The sequence below is a fragment of the Taurulus bubalis genome, assembly GCF_910589615.1.
Source record: "Taurulus bubalis genome assembly, chromosome: 1".
Classification (NCBI taxonomy): domain Eukaryota; kingdom Metazoa; phylum Chordata; class Actinopteri; order Perciformes; family Cottidae; genus Taurulus; species Taurulus bubalis.
Genome location: NC_136589.1, coordinates 33,269,595 through 33,296,365, shown reverse-complemented (window position 1 = coordinate 33,296,365; position 26,771 = coordinate 33,269,595). Strand labels below are relative to the sequence as shown.

At 42.6% G+C, this 26,771-nt stretch overlaps 1 protein-coding gene across 1 annotated transcript in view; it reads left to right on the top strand.

Annotated features, from left to right (window-relative positions):
- Positions 1-26,771, top strand: part of gpc1b (glypican 1b) — a gene marked incomplete at both ends in the record, with an annotated part of 56,818 nt that overhangs the window by 6,153 nt on the left and 23,894 nt on the right. The window contains one exon of the mRNA XM_079227366.1: positions 26,051-26,209. Within this exon, the coding sequence (XP_079083492.1) occupies positions 26,051-26,209 (159 nt within the window). The remainder of the gene's footprint in view (positions 1-26,050; positions 26,210-26,771) is intronic.

Here is a 26,771-nt window from a genome sequence, read left to right as displayed (position 1 = left end):
TACCAACTGAATATGCTGGAGTTGTTAAAATGCTGAAGTTAGTAAGAAGCCTCTTGAAGCATTAAGCCATAATGGGCTGTATGGAGCATGAAACAGACCACAGTGTGTTTGATGTTCACCATAGAGAGAGAGAAAGAGAGAGAGAGAGAGAGAGAGAGAGAGAGAGAGAGAGAGAGAGAGAGAGAGAGAGGAGAGAGAGAGAGGGAGGGAGGGAGAGAGGGCCCATGGTCTGCTGACTGTGACTTGGGCTGGCCTGGTCTGCCTGGTTTTGCTAGTCCCTGCTCCGCCCTGTGAGGGCAATATGTAGGAAAAACAACAAAACAGAGAAGAAGAGAAAAGATGGAGTTAAAAATTGTTTAAAGCCACAAAAAAAAGTTCCTTGTGTGTTTTCTTTCCATAGTCTTTTAAATATTTTGGGGCTGTTAGAAACATGAACATTTTGAGGACAGTGTGTCCAGACATGTTTCGCTGCTACGAACTCTGCAAAGTGTGTGAACAAGGACGGAAGAAACCATTTCCCACTCACAGCACAGTAGTCGTCTTCATCTGAATCATTTCTTATTTGGGCCAACGATTTAAGGTCGACGATTAAAAATATAGCAGTCCTATTTTCTTTACACAGTCAAGATAATAGTCAAATAATTGCATTGACTTATTTTTGGACGGAAAGACGCAACAGCTGACAAACATGTCACTTTTTCCCTCGCATTTCGTCCAACTTATTTAAAAATAAAATAAAATCTACCTCAGGGTGTTAAAGGGTAGGAAATTGAGGTCCAAGATAAATTGCTTTTTAGGATGTAACGCACTACCTTGACAAGTGTCAGCTGCCTCTTTTACTAGCATGCTCTTCAGCTGCTGCCACCCCTCTCTTTCCTCTCTTGCTTGCACTCCTCGTGTCTTTTGTTCCATGTCACTTGTCTAATGTGAGAGTAGGAGTTCACACGTACAGCCTTCCCTTGGCGAGCAAACACACACAACACACACACACACACACACACACACACACACACACACACACACACACACACACAGACACACACACACACACAGACACACAAATGACAGCATAGGCCAGTCTTTTTATGTCACCATAGGGGTTTGCAGTGTCATTTCAACAGCTGTGTGTGTGTGTGTGTGTGTGTGTGTGTGTGTGTGTGTGTGTGTGGTGGTGGTGGTGGTTGGCGCTTATGACTCGTCTTTTGTCTTCAGAGAAATTGGTTGTGTCAAAAGGAGAATAATTCCCTCGTCACTGCGAGGGCTTTTCGCTGTCTCTTGTTGTGTGAGTGTGTGTGCTCATAAGCAAAGGAGAGAGTATTCATGTGTGTGTGTGTGTGCGCCAAAGATGTGTATGGACTCTGCACGACTTCTAAAGACATAGCAAGAATATTATTAAACCGCTTCCTCTCCATTTGCTGTCTTTGTGTGCGAAGCACGCGCGTGTGTGTGTGTGTGTGTGCATGATTGCTGCCGTTTTTTGTTTGTTGTGCCCTTTCGTCAGTTATGTAAATGCATACGTGTGCCATGGCAAGATGGCTGTTGTGTCTCCTGTCCCCTCCAGCAGTGCTTTCCGTAGACTAGGTGCGTATTTGAAGTGACAGGAAACTGGCTCTCGCTCTCGGTGTGGCTTCGCTTCTGCCTCAGCTACCTCTCCTCTTGCCCTCCTGCTGCTGGACAGATGGTACAGACCCGAACCCGGACCCCCACTACCATATTAAGTGAGGGCACACAGTATGGATGTTGCATTGAGACACGCCTGACACCAACACGCACATATGCACTGTCTGCAGCTGTGGACCGGAGTACTCGCTCCTGTGGCTATGGCACTATGGCAACAAATTCAGCAGGCCCACGGGGGTTGGGTATTCTTTATTCTTTCATTTATTCTTTCATTCTGATACTGGAATAATACTAACTTGGGTCATACGATGTTTTGTTACACTATATCTGGCTTTTATAATGAATCATTCAGGAATCCATTAGAATGTTAAATAGCTAGCAAAAGAAATTGCCGAAAGTGGTGTCTTACAAATTATTCTGTTTTCACTAGATCAGCTGACTCTGGAGCATTATGACTTGGAAATGCTGTATAAATATATAGTAATTTCCTACATTGTTTGAAATAGTGGCAACATTTTGCTCACCACCGTCTTTGGTGAAGCCCACCCTTTTGAGCGTCCCCCCCCCCCCCCAGTTCTGATCCAATTCTCGATTCTAAATAAAATTGCCAAAATATATGGATATTCTCTGATGGAGACAGCCTTCAAGCTTCTATCTCTCAAATATATAAAAGAATAAATAGGAATTGAGGAGATGGTAGATTGGGCCTGTATATAAAAAGATCGGAGTCGATGATAAAACAGTACGGTTGCCTTCTAACTGTTGAATGCCTGAAATGGCATCTGCACCTTGCTGCTCAGATGCCAGGCACAATGCAGATTTAATAAAGATAGGACACACAGGCGCAGTGGTACACATATCCCTCAACTACACACTTCCCTTTGATAAGCAATCATTCCTGTCCCGCTCTGTACAACAGTGGCCCTTTCTTCCACACACAGGTTTTTATTAAAAACACCATAGCTCACTTCTGCAGAATGAAGCACTGCAGGTGTAGCGGTGCAGAAACTGGACTGAAAGCCACCGAGCCTTCTGTTGGCGTATGTGTTTCTGCATGTGGGTGTGAGGCAGACATCACCAGGTGTTTGGAGACTTGTGAATATCTTCTTTGTCTCGTTTCCCCTCCTCTCCTCCAAAAGTAGCAGCATTATTCAACACAATCTCTTCCAAACTCCAAGCGTTTGAGTTTCCACACCTGGGATGCAGAACAGTTGCCACTTTCTCCTCATCTCTATCAAATCTGCCGCTCTCTCACAGTCGGCTTTTTAAGTTGGTCATTTTGGAGGAATTCCGTTGCTGCTCCAGGCAAGTGATTGCACACAATGGTTATTCAGCTTCGGTGTTACTTGGCTTTTTTTTCTGAAGGTTTTTTTAATCATGGAGATAAACTGTTTCACATTTGTTTCCATTATCGTAATTATTTTCTCCCCTCTTTCTCCCCCCGTAAGTCGTTTCTGCCTGCGAGGCTTTATCTCTCATTCTTGCACTATCTACTCCTGCCGAGGAAGTTATGAATTCATTTATTTTTCATGTGAAATTTACTGCATACTCGCAGATGTTCTCCAATAAAACAAAACAAAAAAAACAGCTAGTTTGTTTCTGGTACTTGTTGGTGATTTGTATGACTCCATATATTTGGGATCTAATTTTACCACATATTTTATAGCCTTGACATCGAAGCCATATGTTTCAAGAATCCAATTCTAAATTCTAAACCTTCATTAATGGAGCTACACACATGATGATGCAGGGGACTTCTCGGTCTTCTGGGCTTTGGAAGAGACGTGTGAGAATAAAAAGAATCATTTCTAAAAATGTAGCCTTCATAAGCCAATGATCCTGTTAGTTTTCTTTAAACTCTTCCTGTCTGAATCCATTTTCTCACACTCACTTTAACCGTCCTTAAACTTCCTTTGCTCTGAGTTAGAATGTAATTAGAGTGAAATCTGTGTGTTGTTGTGTTGCTTCCTAGAGGAGCTTCAGTGCTCTGTGATCCTATACTCCATCTCTCCCTTTCCATCTGGTGCATTTGGCACTGCAGAGATCTTTGGTCCCCCATAACATTAGTTCTTCTCACAACCAGAATACACAAATGGGTTGTTCTAGCTGTGTATGCAGCCTCTTTGTATCTCCCTCTCTCTGTTTGTGGTGAAGCAGCTTTCCTAAGTTCTCTGGGTCCACTCCAACTCCCATCTCCTGTTGGATTTTTCTGCTTTCTGAGCACATTTTTTGTAATTAGATAGTAAGATCTGGTTTCGTGTGACATCATTTCTCGAGCGTTATTTGTGGCATAGGAAATCCCCATGTACATCATGGTGGTTAGCTTATTTTGCTTGACGACGCTGGACTATTTAGATCCGCAGGTCGAGTGACTGTCTGAAGATGAGGAGGCGAGAATGACTAGAGGATTACTAAAGCCGAGTGAGCATAAAAAAAAGCTCATAATTACAGGGGGCAATATGTAATTACTGTCAATTGTCATCCTGTTAGCTGGTATAGGATTAGCTTTTTATTACCCAAATCCATATTGACTTAATTATTTTTTTCCACATTCCTCTCTCCACTCCCTTGAGCAGCGCCTTTCACTAATTCTAGTTCTAATGCTTGTGCGGTTTTGAGAGAGACCATCTATAGATATGACTTCTGTACATTCTATATGTAGCAACATATCCTCTCCGTACACCTGGCATCTGAACCAATTCCCAGCAACGTGCTTGGTGGTCAGTGTGTATGACGGTCTGACCCGAAAAGATGGAAGAATAGTGGGAAGGAAGGTTCGGAGAGGAACATGTTGTGCCAACGTCTAAGATTTGGTTTGATGCCGAACATTTTGTGATACATTTGTGATTGCATTTGGCTCCACATTTATGTTTATTAACAGAATTTCAGATAGCTTTGCTTATGTTACTGGAAAGGCAATACAATAAAGGACTTCTCATGAAAGTGTGCCAAAACATGGGCTTAAAACTCATAGAGGGATTCTATTGTACAGGACCTCTGAGGGTTTATTTGCTACTGTACTGCTCTTCTCTCCTTCCTCCCAGGAGTATGGGGCACACAGGGAGCTAATGAACTTGAAATGACAATGACTTATTTAGCTTGCATTTCTTCCGCTCAGCCGTAACCGGCCATTTCAGCCGGGCCCCCTCGTCATCGTTTCATTCGTCTCGTTTTTTGCTCTCCCTCCGTATAGCTCCCTCACTATTTTCATCTCTTCTTCCTCCCCTGCAGAGTCTTCTCTCATACATATTTTACATCTTCCAAATGAACTCTGTCAACTCAAGCTTAGCGCATGGCTGGCTGCCTTGTGTGTTTCTAAAGCGTATAATGTGTTTTTGTACAGGACGTGTGTTTGAGCGTGCACATGTGTATTTTAATGTATATATGTAAAAAGTACGTTCATCTGAGCGAGGGTCTTGCTTCACTCTAACGCACCACTCGGTTTCTGCATGCATATTTTGATAAGAGCTCACTTGAGACGTGTTTTACATAATGTTTACGATTTGTTTATTCAAGTGTTATTCCACCAGACAAGGTGACTAAAAAACATGTTATTTAGAGCAACGACCTGCTGTTTTGGGCGAGATTACATATAGTCCACGTTGCACATACTGGATACATGTACTGGGAGCTGCTGAGCAGCAGTATACCAATCACAGAGCGATGGTATACCTTTGTATAATTTAATTTAATTTAATCGTTTGACACTAAGTGCCTCCTCCATGGTCAGTTTGAAAGTAGCTGGTGAGGAAAAATGAAAACTTTTATTCTGGACGTTCTCCAACTCAACCTAGACACCAAGTGTTGGATGGAGAAACCAGAACACAACACGGAGTGCAGATATGTAGTATGAGGTGCATCATGAGAGAGTGCATGTCTTTACACCTTATACAAATGCACAAGGTGAGACAGTAAGTGCAGCATCCAGCAGCAAAGTGTTTTAACTGCAATCCCTGACTCCACAGTGTTAGATTTGAAGGGTGTGTTTTGGGGGGCCTAAAGCATGCTAGATGTTTTCAACTATCCGTGTGTTTGGATGTTCCAGTATTTATCCAGGAGATAGTCCAGTGTCTTTGTTTCTCTATTTTGGGCCAAGCTCTGGTTTAAACTAAAAGCATTCTCTTTAAATATTTCATGCTCTTGCTGAGATCAAGTGAGAGACAGAATTAATGTGTGGGGCTTAAAACACAGAAGTAACTTTGGCCACTTCTGTTTCATACTACCATTCTATGCCTTTATTTGTATTTCACCTCATCATTATGACTTTTACTCGAATAACTCCTCCTCCTTCCAAACAACACATCATGTCTAAGCTCCCTTGTCATTATTTACAGGGCACAGAACTTAAACATCACACTTTGTGCGTCATTTTTTAAAATCCATTTAAATGTATTTTTGTATTGCTAACACGCCTGTGTCGCCGAATAAACTAGTATTGCACTTCTACGGTATGTGACTAAATCGCTTCCTTGCGCTGTGAAGCAGCAGAAGTGGTGCCCCTCAGTCTCCTGTGTGTCCTTGCTCCCTATACCCTTCTCTCCCAATAGCCTCGGTTCCAGCCCTGAGGCCCAGGGCATCACTCAGTCAAATTGAATCACAAATTATGTTGGGCAGGGGAGAGTGTGAGGCTCAGGATGAATGGCTCGGGTCGGTCATGTGATCTCTGCTGATGAATGGTCAGCGTAGAGGACAGGGTGGATTTGAACCAAGGAAAGAGGATCTGGTGTGCCTCTTCACAGGAGGATTTGTAGTGTAGAATAATATCCAACAGTGAAAATGTGTTTATTTTATTTTGAAAAAAGCTTTTAAACATTCATTTCAGGCCTCTCATTCTGTAGCTGTTATATAATTGATGATATTCCCCATGTAATAAAGGTAAAACAAGTAATGTACTGCATATTCTTCTTGATGAAAGTTGGTAAAGGGGAACAACAACCTGCTGTATTGGTTCTTGAAGATGTTCACCTCTTTGCAATGTGGTGCTGATGCAAAGAGAAGCATCAAAGCTTTGATGTTTCATATTGGGGTGTTTTGTCAAGAGAGTTTTTGCTCACTGGGATGAACTCTCCTTGCAACAGCGCCTCTATTCTTAAATATCCCATCCTTTTTTTCAGGCTCTCAGTGTTTGAGATATGAGTTTGAGAGCTGAGACTTTGTTCCCTTTCTCCAGTCTCATCCCATCTTCCTCTTTCCCCTCAAGCTCTCTCTTCCTCTCCCAAGCTTTCTGCACCTTCTTTCAGGCCTTCTGTGTCCCTTCACATCTCTCTTGGCTTCGCTCCCGTGATTAAGCACAGCTGTCGCCCTCATCGCAAAGCCCCTCTTTTTTTCACATTGTTATATAAATTGGCTGGCTGTCTTTCTCAGCCCCTGGCCCTGTTGATTTTGGGTGACGTCAGTAACTGCTGTTTACGCCTTGGACACAGAGCCAATTCTACTGTCTCCTTCGACGGCTATGACTCGGGTCATTCAACCAAATACATACGTGTGTGTGTGTGTGTGTGTGTGTGTGTGTGTGTGTGTGTGTGTGTGTGTGTGTGTGTGTGTGTGTGTGTGTGTGTGTGCATGTTTATTCAAATATATAACAAGGCAAACTCCTTGAATTAAAATCAATCACAAATTACTTCTCCAAACATATCCCCCCCTCCCCTCAATTACTTATAACTGACTTGATTATTATGTGTCTATCTTTGGCTCCTGAATGAGATCACAGTCATATTAATGGTATAGTGTGTGCTGGCATTATGTTGCCAGTATGGGCTGCATTACATTTTTCTTTTGTGTGGTGTGGTATGCAGGATATGGTGTGTATGTTTTTGAAGGAATCTGTAAAGGCTGACATGAAAAGTCAAGGAATCAGTCAATAAAAAGAAAATTTACAGTTTTCATAATCGGATAATTTGATTAAAACTGTTGATCACAAACCTGAAGATTTGCTATTAAGATTAATGTTGAATTTAAACAAGTAATTTTGTCTTAACATTTCTGAAAATAGAGACTACAAATAGAGACTACGATTTCCCCAAACCCAAGGGGATCTAATTGTTTGTTTTGTTGTCCGACAGCCCAAAACCTAAAGATATTTTAAGATATCCTTTTTTTGACAAATAATTTTCTGACAATGAGCTAATCACAGTTTCAGCCGAATACTTTTGGGATCCTAGTTTTGTTATCTGCCCATGTCAGCGAGGGTCAGATGCGCTGATGAATATGTGTGAACCTTTGTGGACACCCAATGTACATTAGTGCGAATAGCCTGCCTTTTGGTCTATGTCGGGCACATCTAACACTTTAATGAATGTTACAGTCGTCACTCTTTCTCTGGAGCACCATGGATGGGCAGTGTAACTTAATGGATGCTAAATGTATCTCAAACAACCCTCCAACCCTCCAAGGACATTGCTCCATTGTGATAGGAAAGCACTTCAGCCCTTCAGATGAGATGCGTTCACTGTCAAGCTACAATAACCCCCCCACCACCACCACCACCACACCATAGTGTTACCTTTTCTGAAAGCACTTTGCTCTCTCAGTTTGTATCTCTCAAACAGGCATGGAGTTATTCTATGTGGCGGCCAACCAGCTCTTTTGTAAAGGACATGCAGCAGTTGTGGGAAGAAGCTGCTTTAACTGGTCCCACCTCCCACATCAACCATTTTGCAAGTTGTAGCTCGGCCCCCTTCTCTCTTGGAAACACAATGCCTAATGTACCATTGCACTGCTATAAATATTCTTTTCCATAGACCATGCTCATGCTCCCATTGTGATGTGATTATTATTTTATTTCAACTTACTGGGATGGGTGTCATGAGTGAAAGTGGAGTCTGGCTGTTTCAAACGATTTTAGACCAGCAGTTCTAATTTTATCCTTGTGTCTGATTATGACCAATGTGGAAAACCAATGGATAATGTGCCAGTTAACCATTTGTTAAGCATGTTCAGTGTCCCTAAGCAGGAAGCAGCAAGTCTAAGTTTCACTAATTGCCCCCAGAGTAGAAGATGTTTTTGATCAATGCACTGCTGTATACAAGAGTCTTATTTATGTGTTTGTGTGGTTCAATTGTCAGAGAAAGCACTGGGTCATTTTTAATGCGGAGAGCAAAAGAGGAGCCAAACTCAGATGTCAATGGTGATGGTGTGAACTCAAAATGAGATATTTTTCTTTCTCTACCTTCCTTACCTCTATTAACAAATGACTCAAGGTTTTTGGCTTTTTTTCCTGAAATAATGGACGAGGTTATGGCTACAGACTCTCTCTTCTCTCGACACATATGTTGAGTGTAATTCATTGAGACAAAATGCAAAATAAATAAAGTGAATTTTTACTGATGGCATTATTGTTATTCATATTATTATCTTAATAATTATTATTATTAAGATGCAACGTGTACTATTATTATTATTATTATTTTTATGATTATCTTGCAAAGCAAGAGAGACACAAAAAGAAAAGCCAAGGAAACTGCAGCTCTGATCTCGCCATAGACTGTTTACTCACAGATTAGATCCCTATCTCCTCTGATTGAGTTCTCTGGGATTGGGCAGACTCAGAGCCTGTCCACAAGCACAACTCCGCTCTCCCAGCATCCCAGTCAGTTTTTCGTGACCTTTCCATTGGGAAAGAGGAACTTGATGAATGCAATTCAAGGCTGTTAGTTGTGCCTCTGTGTGTCCTTGTGGCGATGCTTCCGAGGCTCGTCTGTCTTCTCGTCAGAATTATATGTGTGTGTGTGTGTGTGTGTAAACAACGTGGAGCAGATACCTGCTTTTACGAGCAGGTCTGTCCTTGTAGTTAAAGCAGCCTGTTACACTTGGTCGTGCTCTGCAGTGTTTGGTGATACAAACATTTGCCCTGGCAGTTAACTGGCGACTACCCCTGTAGTTATTATTGTAGTCCGTAAGGGGAACCAATCGTGCTGTCTGGAGACAGCCGCCTTAACAAGACTGCGCCAAGTTCATGTTCCTTTCTCTGAAATAAAAGGGCATTGTCTTTCTTTTTCTTTTTTTTCCCGATGCTGAGATTTTCGGTAGGGACCACTGGCTGTAAATTCTTGCTGCCTCCACCTTTTTTTCTTCTTTTCCCCCTGTATCTAGCCCAAAGCAGGCTTTGATGTTCAGCGTCTTTACTCTCTGAAATAAGGCTGTTCTGCTGCAAAAGGAACACCCCATCTCTTTCTCCATTCTCTTTTTTTGTGTTCAGCCGGCTGTTAGATCGCCATTGTTTCTCTCTGAGTTGAGATCAGGTTCTCTATTTTTGCTTGTGGCCTGAATCTCAACCACGGAGACAGGTAGGTAGGTAGAGAAAAGGTTGTTCACAGTATTATATTTTCACCTCTAGTGACAGGGGCTTAATACAAATACATTTGTACATTAAGGTAATATTAGGAGCACACAACCATACATTAAACCAAGTTAATGCAGACAAGTACCTTTCCCTTCAGTCGCATTTGAAGCACAACAGACCGGTATTATACGATCAAAGCTCGTCTCCACCCTTAAATCTGTCACAGCAAGTATGAACTCAAGCGTGTACGTCTGCTTTCATCATACACTTCTCAGACTTCCTTTGATTACAGTAACTATTTGTCCATAATCAACATTTTAACATACATGGTCTTCATTCATAAATCAAAACAAAATCTTACAATTACACAGATTATAGAGCAGAAGTTGTAAAAACAGGTTAACATTTGGTCTTGTTCTTCCTTTTAAAGTTTGGGAGGATAGAACCATTCCTCTCTAGTCAGGACATGCAACTCAGAAGCTTACTGTATACAAAACCTCAGATGCAGACATAAACACTCACACCTGTTGTATAACTGCTCAAAGGTGTGCATGAAACGAGTGATTTGCGGAAATATCTGATAGTTTTTATGTTGGCTTCCTTCCACTTTTAATTTTATGGGTTGAATTCCCATAAAGATCAAATGAGACATGATCTGACATGGCTCAGTGGCAGCTGACAGATTTGAAGGTAATTAAAAGTGCTCTTTAGCCCGATGACTGATGCCAGTGTGGCGGGCGTGGGTGGAGGGCACGGGCTGGCCCGGCCCACACAATGGTGGGCTTTGTAGGTGGCGGTGATGTAGGGAAAGGCTACATGATGTCAAGCAAGTGCTGGCTTCAGTCCGTGTATTCGAGTCCAATGGTCCTTCTCAGAGCATTTAACACCTTCACACAGCTGGATGAGGATGAGTGGGAAGAGCAGGTGGTGGAAATCTATCCTGCAGGAGCTGCAGAACAATGGACTGCATTCCTTGTGAATAATATGGTGGAAGATAATTTGGAGAGTACGATGTGTTTAAGCTTAAAGAGGGTGATATGTCATAGGTACTCATATACTTTACAGCTGCATGAAAGATCAAGTTGTGAAACTGGACTCAGGCTTTAGCCCGTACACAATGCAGCTGCCAGAGCTTGAACCAAAACAAGCACAAGACAGCACATTACATTGTAGCATTTTTGCAAACTCTTTTAGAGCAGATTTAAAACAGTTGTTCTACTTTACGACCCTGAATAGTTAAGCACTTCCATACTTAGTTTAATATTCCTCCTTCTATTCAACAGCATCACATAAATAAATAGAGTATATATGCTAAATAAAGCTACCACCAAAAGCCAGTTAGACTGGAAACTGTAGGGAAAACAGAAATCCTGGCTCAGACTATCATGGACTATTTTCTGGCCGGCCACAGTCACTTCCTGGAGGCTTGTCATCCCTGTGAGGTTGCCACGACAACTTGTTATTTTTATTCGTTGGTTTTTGCGCAGAGTAAATAAACAAGATATAACGTGTTAAACTGCGAGCAATAGAGTGGGGTAGAAGAAAACCATGCCAGTCTGTGTCTCGGAATATGAGAGAATATGAGAGATACAGATTCAAAATGAACAGATAAGTGCCCACGACTGAATAAGTGAATAATAGTCTCACGTTACAATACAGATGCCAGCTTTGTAAATTAATTAGCTGCCGTCTGCGTACGTACATTACCCTGGTGGCTGTGCAGTGATGCTGCAGACTCCAAGTCGTCCCGTGCCGATTTTTGACTGGTGTCTGTGCATCAGATAAGACCCCGCATCGCAGAGGAGTGCTATAGATAACCATAGACAACCAATCTCTCTCTCTCTCTCTCTCTCTCTCTCTCTCTCTCTCTCTCTCTCTCTCTCTCTCCCTCTCTCTCTCTCTCTCTCTCTGGGCCCCACACTCTCTGTCGGTGAATTCTCATTTTCTTTTTTCGACTTTCAACTTCTCCTCCCTCCCTGGTTGGATGGATAACCACCTAGCCTTTCAGCAAAAGCCAGTGCCCTATCTGTCTCCCTGTGGCCTCCCTCTCAGCTCTCTTTATCCCTCCTTCTCCTCGGCCTTCATCTCGCTCTGGGAGGATAACCATCTAGCCTTTCAGCACAGGCCAGGTCTTTCTAATGACTGTTTCTAGTGAGGGAGGACAGTGGAGAAGCTTTGTCTTACTCACTCTGGTGCATTTCAGTAGCTCGGGGGGGAAAGGGGAAGTCGATTCCATTTTTTTATATATATATTTGGACAGCACCATAGAGAAGGACATTTTAATTGAATGTGTTGGCAAGATGAGATGATAAGATTCTAGCCTCTTTAAATTTGACCCATGCCTGTTGAAGTTATATGTCAGCTAATCTCACACTAGTGCTTACATGGCTGACTATGTTTGCTAATTTGATAGTTATTATGTGTAGGCTTTTTAAAGGGCAGCGGGTTGTGTTCAACAATCATCCATTACAATTCAAAATGAATTACACTTTGACTGCAATGTCAAGGGTCCTATCACAATGGAAAATAAGTAACACAACTGCCAGCGCATTGGAGCACATCAGCACAGCATCATTTCCTTTTTTTTTGTGTGCACCAAATGATTTAACAGTGTTCCTCGTCATCTAGTCTGTAGACTAAACACAGTTTCTCAGATGTAACACTGCTTGTGGGAAAGTGTTGATGACTGATAACAAGAATGAGGAGTCAAATTTGGAAAGAAGGGAAAGTTGGAAGTCTCCAAAAAAAGGGATGTTTGAGAAAATGTAATGTTTGTAAAACTGATGAAAGACTTACAAACCGTGGGGGTGAAATAAACTGAGAGGAGCAAGAGGGAGTTTCAAGCTCCATAGCGAGGCAGCAAACCAAGACATTTTGACAAGCGACGGGAAAACATCTGAAAACCCAACGGGCACATGAGCTTCTAGAGGAAAACATTAGTAGAGTGTATGACAAAGCGAGTGAGTGGAGGAATGTGAGCGCGACAGAGAAAGACAGAGAGGATAATTTGAGGGAGGCAGGGAGCAAAGAACTGCTGCACTTCCAAGTTCAGGAGTGCAGACTTGACAAGCATTGAGGTTTTCTTTTTCAGAGGAGAACCTACAGTATCAAAAGCCCTCTTTCAGGCCTGGCCTGAAAGGCATATTAGACAGATGCATAGCGAGTGAAAGACAACACATTCCTTTACACATCTTAAGCAGTTACCTGTCAGAGCACTGCAATAAAGCTGCTCCCACATGGGCAATATGCCAAATTGTTGAATTCTATAAGCCTAAAGGGCGGCCTGTGAAAATCCTAACACCAGGGTGGCAGTAAGCCTTTGTTCAGGGAAATAATTTAACATTATGGCAAAATAACATTATTATTTCTGTAATATGTCCACACTTCTGATCTTCAGTTTCCAGCAATATTTCCCACACTATTTATATGTAAATGATAAATCATACAGTCTTTGGAGTGTATGAATATCTTCTTCTCTGCCTCTGACTGTTACATTTGAGTCTGACCTTTTCGCATCGGAGTTGTACATCAGTTCCAAGCCCTTCTGGATGTAATTTCCCTTGCAGCGATGGTGAAGAATAATTTGCTGTGGTTCTAGCTGATCTATCTGTGAAGAATGCTTGGACTGTGCTGCACGAAACATAAATTCTCAAACTGCACATAATCTGTCCACTGTCCCTGACAGCGAAGAGAGAACTAATGATTTTTTACATCATTAAGCTTGTTCCAGAGATTGAGGGGTCATTGTGTGACCAGTCAGCCTTGCACTGTCACGCTAACAAGTGCTAACCCATGACAAATTCACTAATATCAATAGTGAAATGTGAGAAAGTCTTCTCTTATTTTGTTTTCTATCTCCTGGTTTGATAGAGGTCAAGTGGTCCAGTCTGACCTCGTCCAAATGAACATTCTTCCAGGAAAAGGGCTTTATTGTTGGTTCCAGTCAAATAATATTACACCACCGTGAAAGCATTTGTCAGGCCATCAAGGCCTCGGTTAAACCTATACTTCTGTGCAAACTCTGCAGCCAGTACAGTCAACATGTCACATATTTCTTGGTTTCCAGCCTATGTAACTTTCTGGTACTTTAGAGCAATGAACTTAAAATTGCTGTATGTTTCATTATGCAATCTTTCCATCCATTTATATCTATGCATCACTGACAAGCCTTTTTGTTTTCAGATGATCAGCAGTCCTTGCACACAATTATTGATTACAAGTATTACAACAACCAAACATTTATTTTGAAGTGCGCCTAACATAATGTTAGGACGAGTCAGACCACCGCCCATTTTAGTGTGCTATGGGTTAGATCTAATGATGGGTCAAAGGTCACCATCTAGGTTGCAAGTAGGGAGGTATCTGTCTCGGTTGGGCGGGCATATAGCCAATGTAGTGTAGGAATGGTTATCAGACAGGGTTGTGGCGCAATGATGACGTTTGTCTGTATGCACTGTGTAATGGAATGCAACTTTGTAATGTTCCGTAACATCGAGTTCAGGAGTAGCCAAAAGGATTCGTGCTTTGTAGTGTGATGCCAATGTGTTCCCTGTTAACAATTTTTTTTTTTAATGCCGGCGCAATCAAATACCAATAAATAAATATTTTTTTGCTTTGTATCTAAACTAACTAAAGTTAAGTTTACAAATACCAATCTTCCCCATTTTTGGTGCACCACAAACATCCTGAATGTGAGTCAGCTTCCCACCAAGCCCTTTTTTCCATGAACAAGCGCAGGCACAGCTGGGGGTTGTGGTTCTTAACTCATTATTTGTAAATGGTCAAGGCCCATGCTGTTTTACATCAGGCAGGAGAAGTGTGTGACATCGGTAATGGTGGCCTCCATAGAACAATGATTTGGTGGCCTGGTTTCGTAAATGAGCTACTGCGGCAAAACGTTCTCTGTGATGCTTTATGGTGATTTACTGAGGATTGCAGGGAGAACAGACTGGTTGGAGGCGAGGAGAAACTGAAGACTTAATAGTTCTGACATTCTCTCAGCATCTTTATCTTCGTCTTGACAGTCCTGTTGCTTTCCAATGCTTTGTGTATGTGCTGACTGCCTTCTCCATCTGTCTTTGTTTGCTGTCTGCCTACCTGCCTGCCCATCCTGAAGCTCCCTTCCACTCTGTTGTCTTGTTGCACTTTTGCCATGTGACGTTCATTTTTCTGTTTGTTTGCCTTTCAGTCCCTCGGCCTGGCTGTCAGTTAGCCGTATCTATCTGTCTGTTGTCAAGACATTTCACTGACTCACAGTGACTAAGTGAGGCCTGAAGTGCTAGCCTGTTTTGACCTGACTTCAAAATAGACAGCTTGGCACGCACACCATGCGCACACACACCATCGCCAAAACAGGGCTTTCCTTGTACTGCGTTAGTTCCCATGTCAGCCCCTGTTTCAGATCTGGCTTCTACTATGACTCACTGGTTACGAGACTTACGAGCGGTCGCTTGAGAACGGTCATTGAAGCCCACAGCCATAATGCATCTGATTGTCAGTGAACAGGAACCCACACAGTGGAATACAAAGCTCTGTCTTCTGGTTCACTGATTGAAGTGCTGCTGTTGGTGCTTTGTTGATTGATCAGACCTCAGCTAGATTGTTGATGTTAATGCTTAAAGGCAGTGAGTGTACATACAGTAAGTTAACTACATGCGAACAAACCAATAAAGCCACTAAATGACGGTGATGATACTATTTATCTTGATTTAAAATGTAGACAAATGAGAAAATCATACTGATAAGAAAAAAAACTCCAAGGTAACGAGTGATGTCTAGCCCCAGCCACAAATAAAACATGCCAGCGTTTGAGGATCTGGGCAAGTGTGGATCTGCTCTTTGGAAGCCCAGATTCCCCGGCCAATTTCCCAGAGGCAAAGGAAGGGGGGTGCATGAACTATGGGATGTACTGAGAGATTTGTCTATGCTTTGATCTGATATCTCAAGTAGAGAGTGTCAGTCATCGTCACATGAGCACCGATCTACGATCAGATCAACCAACATTTAATACTTATCTGACTCATTATTGAGGATTATAGAAGATCTAATCGAGGATTCATCAACCTCTCCATCTGGCTTTGAAAACGGTTTGATAGGAGTGTCATGGGTGTGTGCTTGTGGGTTGAGAGCTGGTGATTGACGGCCTTTTATGAGGGCCTTTGTACTGTGACAGCAGAGAGAAAAGAGCTGCATTAAATAGTAGAATTACATTCAAGTCTTCCATCAAATGTGCCATTTGTCTTCTATTAAAAATGGATTTCTGTTCATTTCCATACAAAGAATGAGAGCGAGAGAACAGACTGTTCATTATTTCTGTGGAGTGTAAGTTAGAAACATCAATCTTTTCTGACAGCTTGTAAATGTAGGAGGTCTAAGTGGTTTCGTTATTATTATTATTATTATTATTATTATTTAGCAAGTCGTACAACCCTCAATAAAGAAATAATTGCGCACTACTAGTAAATGTATCTCTCTGTATTTCGTTTGATACACACTATGAGATTCGGAAGTTAACAATGTGCATAACCTGCACTGTGCTGTTTATTGTGCAATGTGCAATGGGCAATTTCATATACTCATCGTGTGTGAATGAATGTGAGAACAAGGAGATGAGCTTGAGAGAGTCAAAGGTCTTGGCAGGTAACAGCTGTGCCTGCAACTCTCTAGCAATACTGTGGGAAAGTTTTATTCGTTAGTTTATCACCTGGCAGAAAAGTATTAGAACCGGTTGTTCAATCATCTGGCATAATGATGTATATTTGATGTCTCAAGGTTATTAAAAGAGACTTGCATGCTTATGTTTACATATAGTATTGATCACTTTTGTGGATGTTTATGGCTACTTCTCAGGCAAAGTTAGCAATCTTAAGCCGTGACTTTAGGGCTTGGTAAATAGTCATGGTGATTTTTCATAATTTAATGAAGCTGATAATGTGAATTATTTTGCAAACATGTTGGCTATTTGCACATCCAGCATACACAGAGTGACATTCAGGTGGTGTCTACTAGGGTTGGGGGGAACATTGATGTAAGATCAAGATGAGGATCAGGATCGTTTCTTCTGAATCAAGAACCAGTCATCCAAGTCACATATTCAAATCAAAGTCGTGTCAAGCGTTTGTTAGTTTTTCAACAAATCACACAACCAAATATTTTTACAGTGTGATTTTTAAAATATGGATTATAGCTGCTTCAATACATAGTGCAAATAGTTAGTTGGAGGTCACTAAATCATTCGGTTCCACACCCTTTCTCCTTTTTTATCCCTCCCAGGGTTTGTTTATCTTTCTTAGTGTATCTGTGGTTTCTTTTTGAAAACGTTTCATCCTCTCCACTTTTTCCTTCACACCGCCTCGGCTCCTTTTTTAAGTGCTCACCTTCCCATTTGTTTTCCCTACATACATCTCTCTCAGCAGCATCACCGACTACCAGCCTCCGTGTCCGTGTCTCTGACTCATTCCGGAGCTGAATGTGCTTCGAGCTCTTGTTGCTTTGACAGGCCCTGACAACAGCAGGTCAGCATCTATCTCTCAGCCTCTCCACCTCTCAGCAGCACGAGGCGGCGTGGAACTAGCTCCTTTGTTTGTTCTTTCACCATCAGGAGACAGCACCGGCACAAAGGGAAGCTTGCACGCTTATAGGAGTCAAGCCATGAGCTCTCTCTCTCTCTCTCTCACACACACACACACACACACACACACACACACACACACACACACACACACACACACACACACTTAAAACACATTTAAACTCTTGACTATCTGGCTCTTTAGCTGCTAAAAGGCTGTTAACTGCTCGATAGGTACAATGCTCAAATCATATGGAGCGTTGACAGAATCTAGGGGAGCTGAAGCTGGAGCCCTTTTCCTCATCACCACCAATGGTCGGAGATACACATGAAATAAACAATACATCAATTAGACAAACGTTAGAGAATGCTCTTCTTCTATGTCGTCATTATTTGTGCAATTCGGCCTGCTGTGGTGTTGCAACCAGATCTCTTCCGAACTGTTTTGTCCTCTGTGAGAATGCAGAAATGTTCCTTTCTAGGAAACTGTGAATGTCTGACTGTGAGCAATGTGAGCAATGCTACAAGTGTATTATGTGAAAAGGGCTTCTGTCCTTCCTTCCTTATCCTCATCCTCATCTCGAAGAGTTTTGGAAGCCTCATTGCGGGCTGTTACACGGGTGGCAGGAGCATCAGTCCGTGTCACATGACAGGATGTTCCGCCTTATGGATCTCAACTGTTGATGCTTCCTGTCAAAGACCTTTGCTCGATCGTCAGTGGAAAACTCACCCACACACACACTCAAAACCAACACTCCACATTCTTCCATCCACAGGAATGAGGTCAGCTCTCTGCAGGATGTAGTTGCTTCTTTCATTTCGAGATGGCTTACAATAGAATATGTCTAAGATATGGTTCAGATACACATCAGCAGGATAACTTTCTTCAGAGTCACTTCTTCACAGACTTTTTTACACTCTGTCTCTCTTTTTTTGTTTTTTGCTCACACATTTCGGGATCCGGCAAGTCAGTAAACTCAAGTTAGGACATGCCTGTAACATGCAGGGAGGGTCATAGGGTGTAACTACAGTGTGTGTCTAAACTGTCTGTACAGTATTTTGATGGATGTGTTATTCTTGTTAAGTCTACGTCAATTACATTCTGCTGCATTCCAGGTCAGTCTGAATTAATCTCTGTCAACAGATGAGTGAACAAAAAAAAAAAAATGGTGGGAATAGAAAAGAGTGGAGATGACACTGAAAAAGGCAGGACATGAATGGGCACGTTGGCATGCTGGTTGGGATGCTACCAAACCACGTCAGCCTCCTTGACAGCACTGTGACTCTACCTGCTAAGTGAATGGGACAGGCCGCTGCCACCATTCAAAGCAGCTGGCTCTCTCACTCTAGTTTATTCTGAGCCGGAAGGAGACAGAAGGAGATGGGACAAAGAGTAAAGGCAGTTGTGCGCATTCATGTGTGTTACCAGAGTGGGCAGTCAAACATGTTTATACGAGCTACAGCTTCCTGTTTAGAAAACCTGTTGTAATCCATCTCGGGATCCAACAGGTTCTGCCCGACCCAGCGGACATGTTGCATCTTAACAATGGTTTTGTGTTGGTCATTGGGCCATGACTTATCATGGCCCAATGACTTATCATGACTTATCAGTGGGCCTCCAAACGAGGAACACAATGATGTTTTAGTTTAGGTTGTCTCCCTTGCCCATTCACATTCTCTTTCTCTCCTCTAGCGTTTGAAATTGTCCTCACTAACCCATTTCAGTACGTACACAATGACACTATCACTGTTGTTCTCTGTCTGTCTGATGTTCCAGCAGCTGATTCACATCTGTTAATATGGGAGATGATATCAACAGTTCATCATGATTTTATTATCTTTTGTGCTCCTCATACTGAAGCTATTAGTGTTTTTACTCTGAAAGGTCACACCTTCTAAACAAGACCGAATAATTGCATTAGCATTTTCTTTACCATTGCAAAATACGTGTTTTATTTTTCCTTTGGGATAGGGCAACATAAAACTGAATTGTGCATTAGCATGAGCACACAGTTATGGTAAAATTAAACAAGCTTGTAGGTAGCCGTTAACATATGTAGGGGCAACATAGTGTCCTGTCTTACCGTGTCCAGTCCTTTGCTATACTCTTCCCCTACTTTACTAAATTTGTATCTGCTCCATTTGTTAACACAGACTGACCACTGAGTTAATCACAGCCAGAGCTATTAAACTCCAACCAAGTAATCTCTCCTCAGCACACACCATTACATTATTCCTTTAGTCATTCCTCTCCCCAATGAGTAGCTGGTCAATCTTTTCCCAGCCCATTAAAATGAGTTTGACTCAAGTCAAGTGAGCATCTGTTGAGGGAGACAGTTGAGAGTAATAGTCACTGGCCGTTCAGGTAGTCAGTTAGAAGAAGGCAGTATGGAGATCAGCCGGCCTCACTAGTTATGCGTTATTAATGTGTTTTGTGGCCGCCGCCTCGTCTGGCTCGAGGAAGCTATTTATGTGACTTTCTGGTTGTCTCACATTACCAGACTGGTGAGCACTAAGGGTCTAGGTTAAAGCCTGGGTCGCCCGTAGGTCGCTCTGTGTGTGTGATAGTTATGAGCACAACGTAGCCGGACTAACAGCAAGCGGGAATGCATGGTGGTAGCTGTTAGCCAGCCCGTCCGTATTAAGCATATGTTTGTTCGGCATGTGAAATGTCAGCATGCACAGTTGGTGGATGAGACATGTCAAGCTCAGTTGCCAAATAGCCCTGTTACTTTTCACCTGTTTAACCCTAATCCACTGCTCAAGTGTGGGTGTGGGAGTATGTGTGTGATTCCTGGGGTCCATGGGTGTTTTCCTTGGCACTGGCATTAATCCACCTGGCTGTGGGCACACACGCAAACACTCTCATCAATGACTGGATTAGGCTGCTAATCTCTCAGATCCCACAGCATGTGTGCACTGCACACACGCGCACGCACACGCACACACACACGCGCACGCACACACACTCTGTACACTGCGGTTTGAAACGTGTCAGTTATGCAATGCAATCAGAACCAGGAGTCATTCGTTGTGTGTGTCAGCATATAAGCGTGGTCGAAGTTATGCCATTTTGTCAAATGTGCCTAGGAAGAAGAGTATGGAGATTTACCAACTGTTCACATGCGCCCTAAATTCCTGTATACTTCTCCAAAGCTTTAGCAGTGTCAGACTGCAGAAATATAACCGGAACTGTTGCCTAGTTTGAGCATTAATTCCATCAAGCATTAAGTCTTCTTTATTAATACAACTGTGGGCTTATTAAAAAAAATGATAAGCCGGGTTGAGTTCAGGTCGTTGATTAACGCATATTTTCGCATTTCGGGTGGTGTGCTTAGTAAAAAAAATAAAAATGGGTCGATTAAGGCCAAGAAATTATTTGAATGCTCAATTAAACTCAGGCTGAGTAGGGGCTTGATAATTGATATTTTTAAAGTATTTGTAGAGCAAGATTAAGCATAATCCAATACACTGGTTAACTCCAGGTAACATTCAATCTCTTTTATCCTGGCAATATTTCCCCCAATGTGTAACCCAAGAACAGTTCACACAGAGTGGTCACGGTGGGGAACGCAAGAAAGAGCAGATAAAACAAAAGTAATATGTGTCCATAGGTCCAACAGTTGAGACAATGTTTATGTATACACAGTTCCACCAATTCCTTTTCTCTGCAGTCTCCACATCCAGTCTTGAGCTGTATGCAAATGCTAGTAATGCAAGGAAACATCCATCCATTATCAGCCGCTTATCCGGGGTCGGGTCGCGGTGGCAGCAGGTTCAGCAGGCCGACCCAGGCTTCCCTCTCACCCGCAACACTTTCTAGCTCATTCTGGGGGATCCCGAGGCGTTCCAAGGCCAGCCGGGAGATATAATCCCTCCAGCGAAGTCTCCTGCAAAGAAAACATGCAAACTTTATTTTTTTTTACTCTAGTGACAACCGTTGTTCCACTGTGTGGTTATCATTTCAATATTGAATTAAATACACACTGTGCTTCAAGGCAAAAAAACCTTTAGCAGACAGCAATGGGAAGAAAAAGAAATCCTATATTCCAATTTTCCACCGTACCAATGTGAAGGACAAATAAACTGAGGTTTTAAATATGCTGTGGGGGCATGCGGAAAATCCTCCATGAACACACTGAACAGTCAAAGTCTAAATTGCCAATCAGCATAACACCTGCACAGGTTAACATTTTCTGAATTGATGGAACTAATGTGGCTTCAAGACGTGTCACAGGCGTGACGTTGTCTGAGAGGACCAAATAAACTGCTGTGCATTATGTTGTGAGGCGGTGTTAGTTTTTTCTTATCTTTTGTTTTAGTACCCCTGCCTGGACCAGAAAGAAACAAAACCTACACTAAATAGTGACACAGTGAAGGTGACATGACTGAACAAGGCCAGCATTTTGGCTGTTCCTGTTTTGTTCACAGACTCACAGACAAATGACGGAGACACTTTGGCTTTGAGTCATTCTTAATTTCCTGTTGCCCTCCCTCTCCTCTCTCTGTGTGTTTCCCACCATCTCTAAAAGCCGCTGACTGTCAGCCTCTCCCATGCTTTATCAAAGCGTGCACGACCCTATTCTGCCTTCCCAGATTACTGTTTAATAGGAGCCTTCCTCCCTGGTGAACAGTGATAAGCTAATGGTTCGGGAATTGCTCACCATTAAGCAGCCGTGTCTGTCAAAAGAAGACGGAAAGAAGCAGTGGTTGACTGTTATGGGGGGAATAGTTTCTCAATTTTTTCCCCCACGCATAGAATAATTGTTGGGTGAGTGGGTGGTTTATGCATGTGTGTAATTTTAGGAGAGGCCAGATAATTGGCTTGCTTCCTCTGTGCTGATTGGCCTCCCAGAAGGTAGCGGATTAATGCAGAACACCTACTCTGTCAATTTGAATATTTTTGAAGAGCAGATCTCATTCATGTGTGGTTTTGTTTCTTGTTTCTGTATCTGTGCGCGGTAACTGCACAGTTTAAACTCAATTCATCGTCTATTGTGAGATGAACATTATCATGCCTGTATTTTTCAGGTTTATTGTGCATTCCATGAAGTTTATTCAGGCTGCAGGAGCAATTCAAGAACAATAGAGACAGGAAATGTTGAGGGCAGGCTGGAAATTGGTTAAAGCAAGAATAAATCTCTAATGTACGAGGAGTGGTCTTGTGGTATGTAATGAAAACATGTTCTCTAAGAGCAGAAAATAGGCTCTGGTATTGTAAGCCCAGACAATTGAGCGTCTCAAGCATTAGCATTAGCTGCCCTCTCTGTTGTGGCCCTTTAGATGTGTCTGTTGGAGCCTCCCACTAAAAGAGCTCCTCTCCAGATTGAGCTGTCCTCTGTTGATTACTCTAGTATCCTCTGGCTATTAGACTGAAAGTGTGTGTGTGTGTGTGTGTGTGTGTGTGTGTGTGTGTGTGTGTGTGTGTGTGTGTGTGTGTGTGTGTGTGAGAGAGAGAGAGAGAGAGAGAGAACGAACGAGTGTAAGTGTAAAAGCGAGAGCTATGTCTGGTTGTTAAGGATACATTTCCTCTACACTTTGATTGGAAATGGCTTACTGTCGCTCTCACCCAAATAGACACACACAGTTTTACACACACACACACACACACACACACACACACACACACACGCACACACACACACTGCTGTTAACCAAGTCTGCCCTGTTTGTAACATTAGCCGACTGTTAGGTTAGCCAACTGGAAACATAATGCCCTTTTACAGGTGACCTTTTCTGCTGTGTGGCAGATGTGTGTCCAGGACCTTTGCGTGTGCGTTTAAAACGGCATGTGTGCGTGTCCAATCAGCAGATGTTGTGAGTGTATACGGGAAACTACTTTGTATTAATATATGAAATGGGCCCTCTGAAGAGGCGGTTTCTGCCTGGCTGCACGTGGAAGCCTCACACCTCCTGCTATCCGTGTACGTGTGTGTGCGTGTGTGTGTGTGTGTGTGTGAGCGTATTGTGCTTTTAAGTGTGTATTGTTCTTTTTGCACAGATGTCCTTCAAATGGCAGGCAGCAAGCAGATTGCACTGGAAGAAATGGCCACAGGCCCGTAATACACAGAGACACTAAAACCAGTCCAGGCATTTAAACGGCTGTCCCAGGGGCTGACAGATAGCAGCTGACCCCTGATAGCGCTGTATGCAGTTCCTCCATCAAGCTTCTCTCTCTCACTCCTCCTATCCCACCTCCCTTTTTTTACTTCTCCATTTCTTTGTGCTCTCTTCTTCACTTTCTCACCACCCTCATTGAATTTATTTGTCCTCTCACCGACACGCACAAATCACAGGGACTTGCATACAAGTGCCCATCTCCAGGTCCACAAACTCTCTCTCTCCCTCTCCCTCGGCTTGTGGATGAGTCACACCATGACCAGTTATACAGTGCTGAGAGATGCTCAATGTCACCTTCTCCTCCGATCTCAGCAGCCCGTCTTCCACTCTCGTGCTCAAAGATGAAAAATTGCCTTTAATTGCTTCACTTTAGAGTTGGTCAAGATGAGGCACTTCAATGAAAGCTGCGGAAACTTGGTTGACATATGATCAGTGAAGTACATATAGACTCTTGTCATGCACTGTCATTGACTGTAAAGTACAGCCGAGATCTCAGAGTGGATAGTACGCAGCAGTGACTATCTCAGCTTGCAGCTACGATACATGGAGCTGAAATGCATGCTTGTAATGGTTGCACCCATGCACACAGAAGTACCCAGCATTAGTGATGAGGATATGGGAATCAATCTTATCGATGGTGGCACTGTGCCTATAGACTTGGCCTTAGCAGAACCTTTACCAGGTGCATGCTAATAACAGAGGGACATTACATCTCTAATCCTGTACTTATGTGTGTCCATTGTATTTGTTTGTGCAGGCTACGTAAAGCAAAGTTGGGAGGATGATGCAGACGTACAGTAAACATTTTGAGACTTCACAGTCACAATATTAGAATGTGTAAGCTGCAAAGCTTTGACGATTAGACTGAGGCTTAGACCTAAGCCTATTCATTTTATTAATAAAGGAGAGAACGGGGCCAAAGGTCTTGGAGATGCTTCACTGTACATGTTGTGTACATGAAAAAGCATTTTGTGATTGTTTGGATGTTGCAGATATATATGGTCATTTTCTTGTATGTATTTCAAAACCTGACTTAAAATGTTTTAGCAAAGATAGGTTTAGTCACTATCCAAAAATAATTCAAAACGTGTCCAAATTAGATAATAATAATAATAATAATAACAATAAGTGGCCATATTCCTTAATTGTTCACAACTTGAGACAAACAAGACGTGATGGTTAAGTTTCGGCCCTGTCTTTGTGTAGCTTTGAGTGAACCAACAGAGAGACAGTTAGAAGGCTTGTCACTGCCAGGCTTTTGGGTGGGAGGGTGGGCTCGGTGTGATTCAGTTAGGTGTCTCTTCCATGGATGGAGTAATACAATCAGGATGGAAATACTACAGCCTGCACTCTATCTATAAACACTGCTTAACACAACGTGCAACCAGTGGCACACTGTTATCAAATAACAATGGAGATGCTGGCTGCTGTCATACGGACTATGGACTGTCAGTTACACACACTGTTCTTGCTCCTTTAAATGTAGCACTCCTACTTGAGCCAGGCATCCTTTTCGCCAACATTTGTTCAATTCCTTGGGGTTTGAATGTATCTTATCTTCTTTAAATGGGCGAAAGAAATCAACTCGGAGTAAAAGAAAAACACGTGTGTTTTATGGCTGTGAGGAAGGTCTTGGGTGACAGAACAATTAGATGCTCCTTAACATGTATTAAAAGTTACTCCCTCTTATGAGCAACAGCACAAATGCAACAGGGTTGCCATCCAATCTGCATCCTTGCTACAACATTTAGATGTTTGTATGTTCGCTTTTGTCTCTGTGCGTGCTTCAGAAGCTTTAATTCATATATTTCATACTGATAGATGATTATATTGAAGTCCAACAGAATCATCTCAAACCTTCTTTCCTCTTTCACACCACTAACATCTCCATGTGATTCGTTGTGCCCTGCTTTACATTGTGTGCTTCCTTTGTATTCATATATATGTGTGTGTGTGTGTGTGTGTGTGTGTGTGTGTGTGTGTGTGTGTGTATGTGTGTGTGTGTGTGTGTGTGTGTGTACACACATGTTTTCAAATGCATACACATGCATGTGTGTCAGGAATGCTCATTACAACTGCATGAGATGATGCCGTACTCCTGCTCCACTGCTCCCACATCTTGCCAGGTAATCAGGCGGGCGAAAACATTCAGCCCCGCCACCTCGACTGCCAACAGGGTGCGTTCACGGCCATGAAAACAGCCCTGGCTGCTAATTCTCCCCGTCATGTTCATGTTCACCGCTGAATAGTTTATACAGCAGCTACATAGGAACTATCTATCTCAGTTTTGTTGATTGCTGACTGAACTGATGAAACCTGGAAATAATAATGCCATGTCTGTTGTCCCTTTTCTTCATCTCCTCATCTTTTCATCACCCCTATCTGTTCTCTTCTCGTCTCCTACTCCATCTCCCCTTTCCTACATCCTTTCTCCTCCTCTGCATCCGTCCTCCTTCTAGGGGAGCACCTGCGCATCTGCCCCCAGGGTTACACCTGCTGCACCAGTGACATGGAGGACAACTTGTCCGCGCTGAGCCGCAGGGAGATGGAGGGGCTACTCAAAGACGCCGGCCGATCCCTACAGACCTCACTCACTGGACAGTACAAGGCCTTCGATGGTGAGTTTGTGTATTCCTCCGAGTGAGGGAATGAGACACTTTTTCAACATATACTGTACAAGGACACAGTTTCTGTGTTTTTTGTTGTTTTGTTTCACTGTTGATAGAACACTACATTGTCTTCTCAGTAGTGCTGTTTTCATTTCACCCAGCCTCCACAAACATGCAGACATGCACCAACACACAGTCTGACAAGAAGTGTAAGAGAGAGGTTTTATCATAAAGTCCACTGATTGATGCAGACGATTGATTTACTGTCACGCTTCTACAGGAGAGGCTGGTATTGCCTTGCAGTTGTCTTGTCAGAATGCCAAGTTGTCGTTTTCTTAACTTTGGTCCCACATTTCCTGAATCCACAGACAAATGCATCCATCTCATCGATACTTGCCTATTTCATGAGAGGACTTGATACATACATTTCTGCAACTGTCTCAAATAAGGCTTTATTATGGGCAGAAATATGTGCCACTAGAAACAGAATTCGAATCATTTATATAAAAATGTCTGAACTTAGTTCATTTACAAAAAAAAATCAAACACATCATTTAAAAAAAATGTTTGG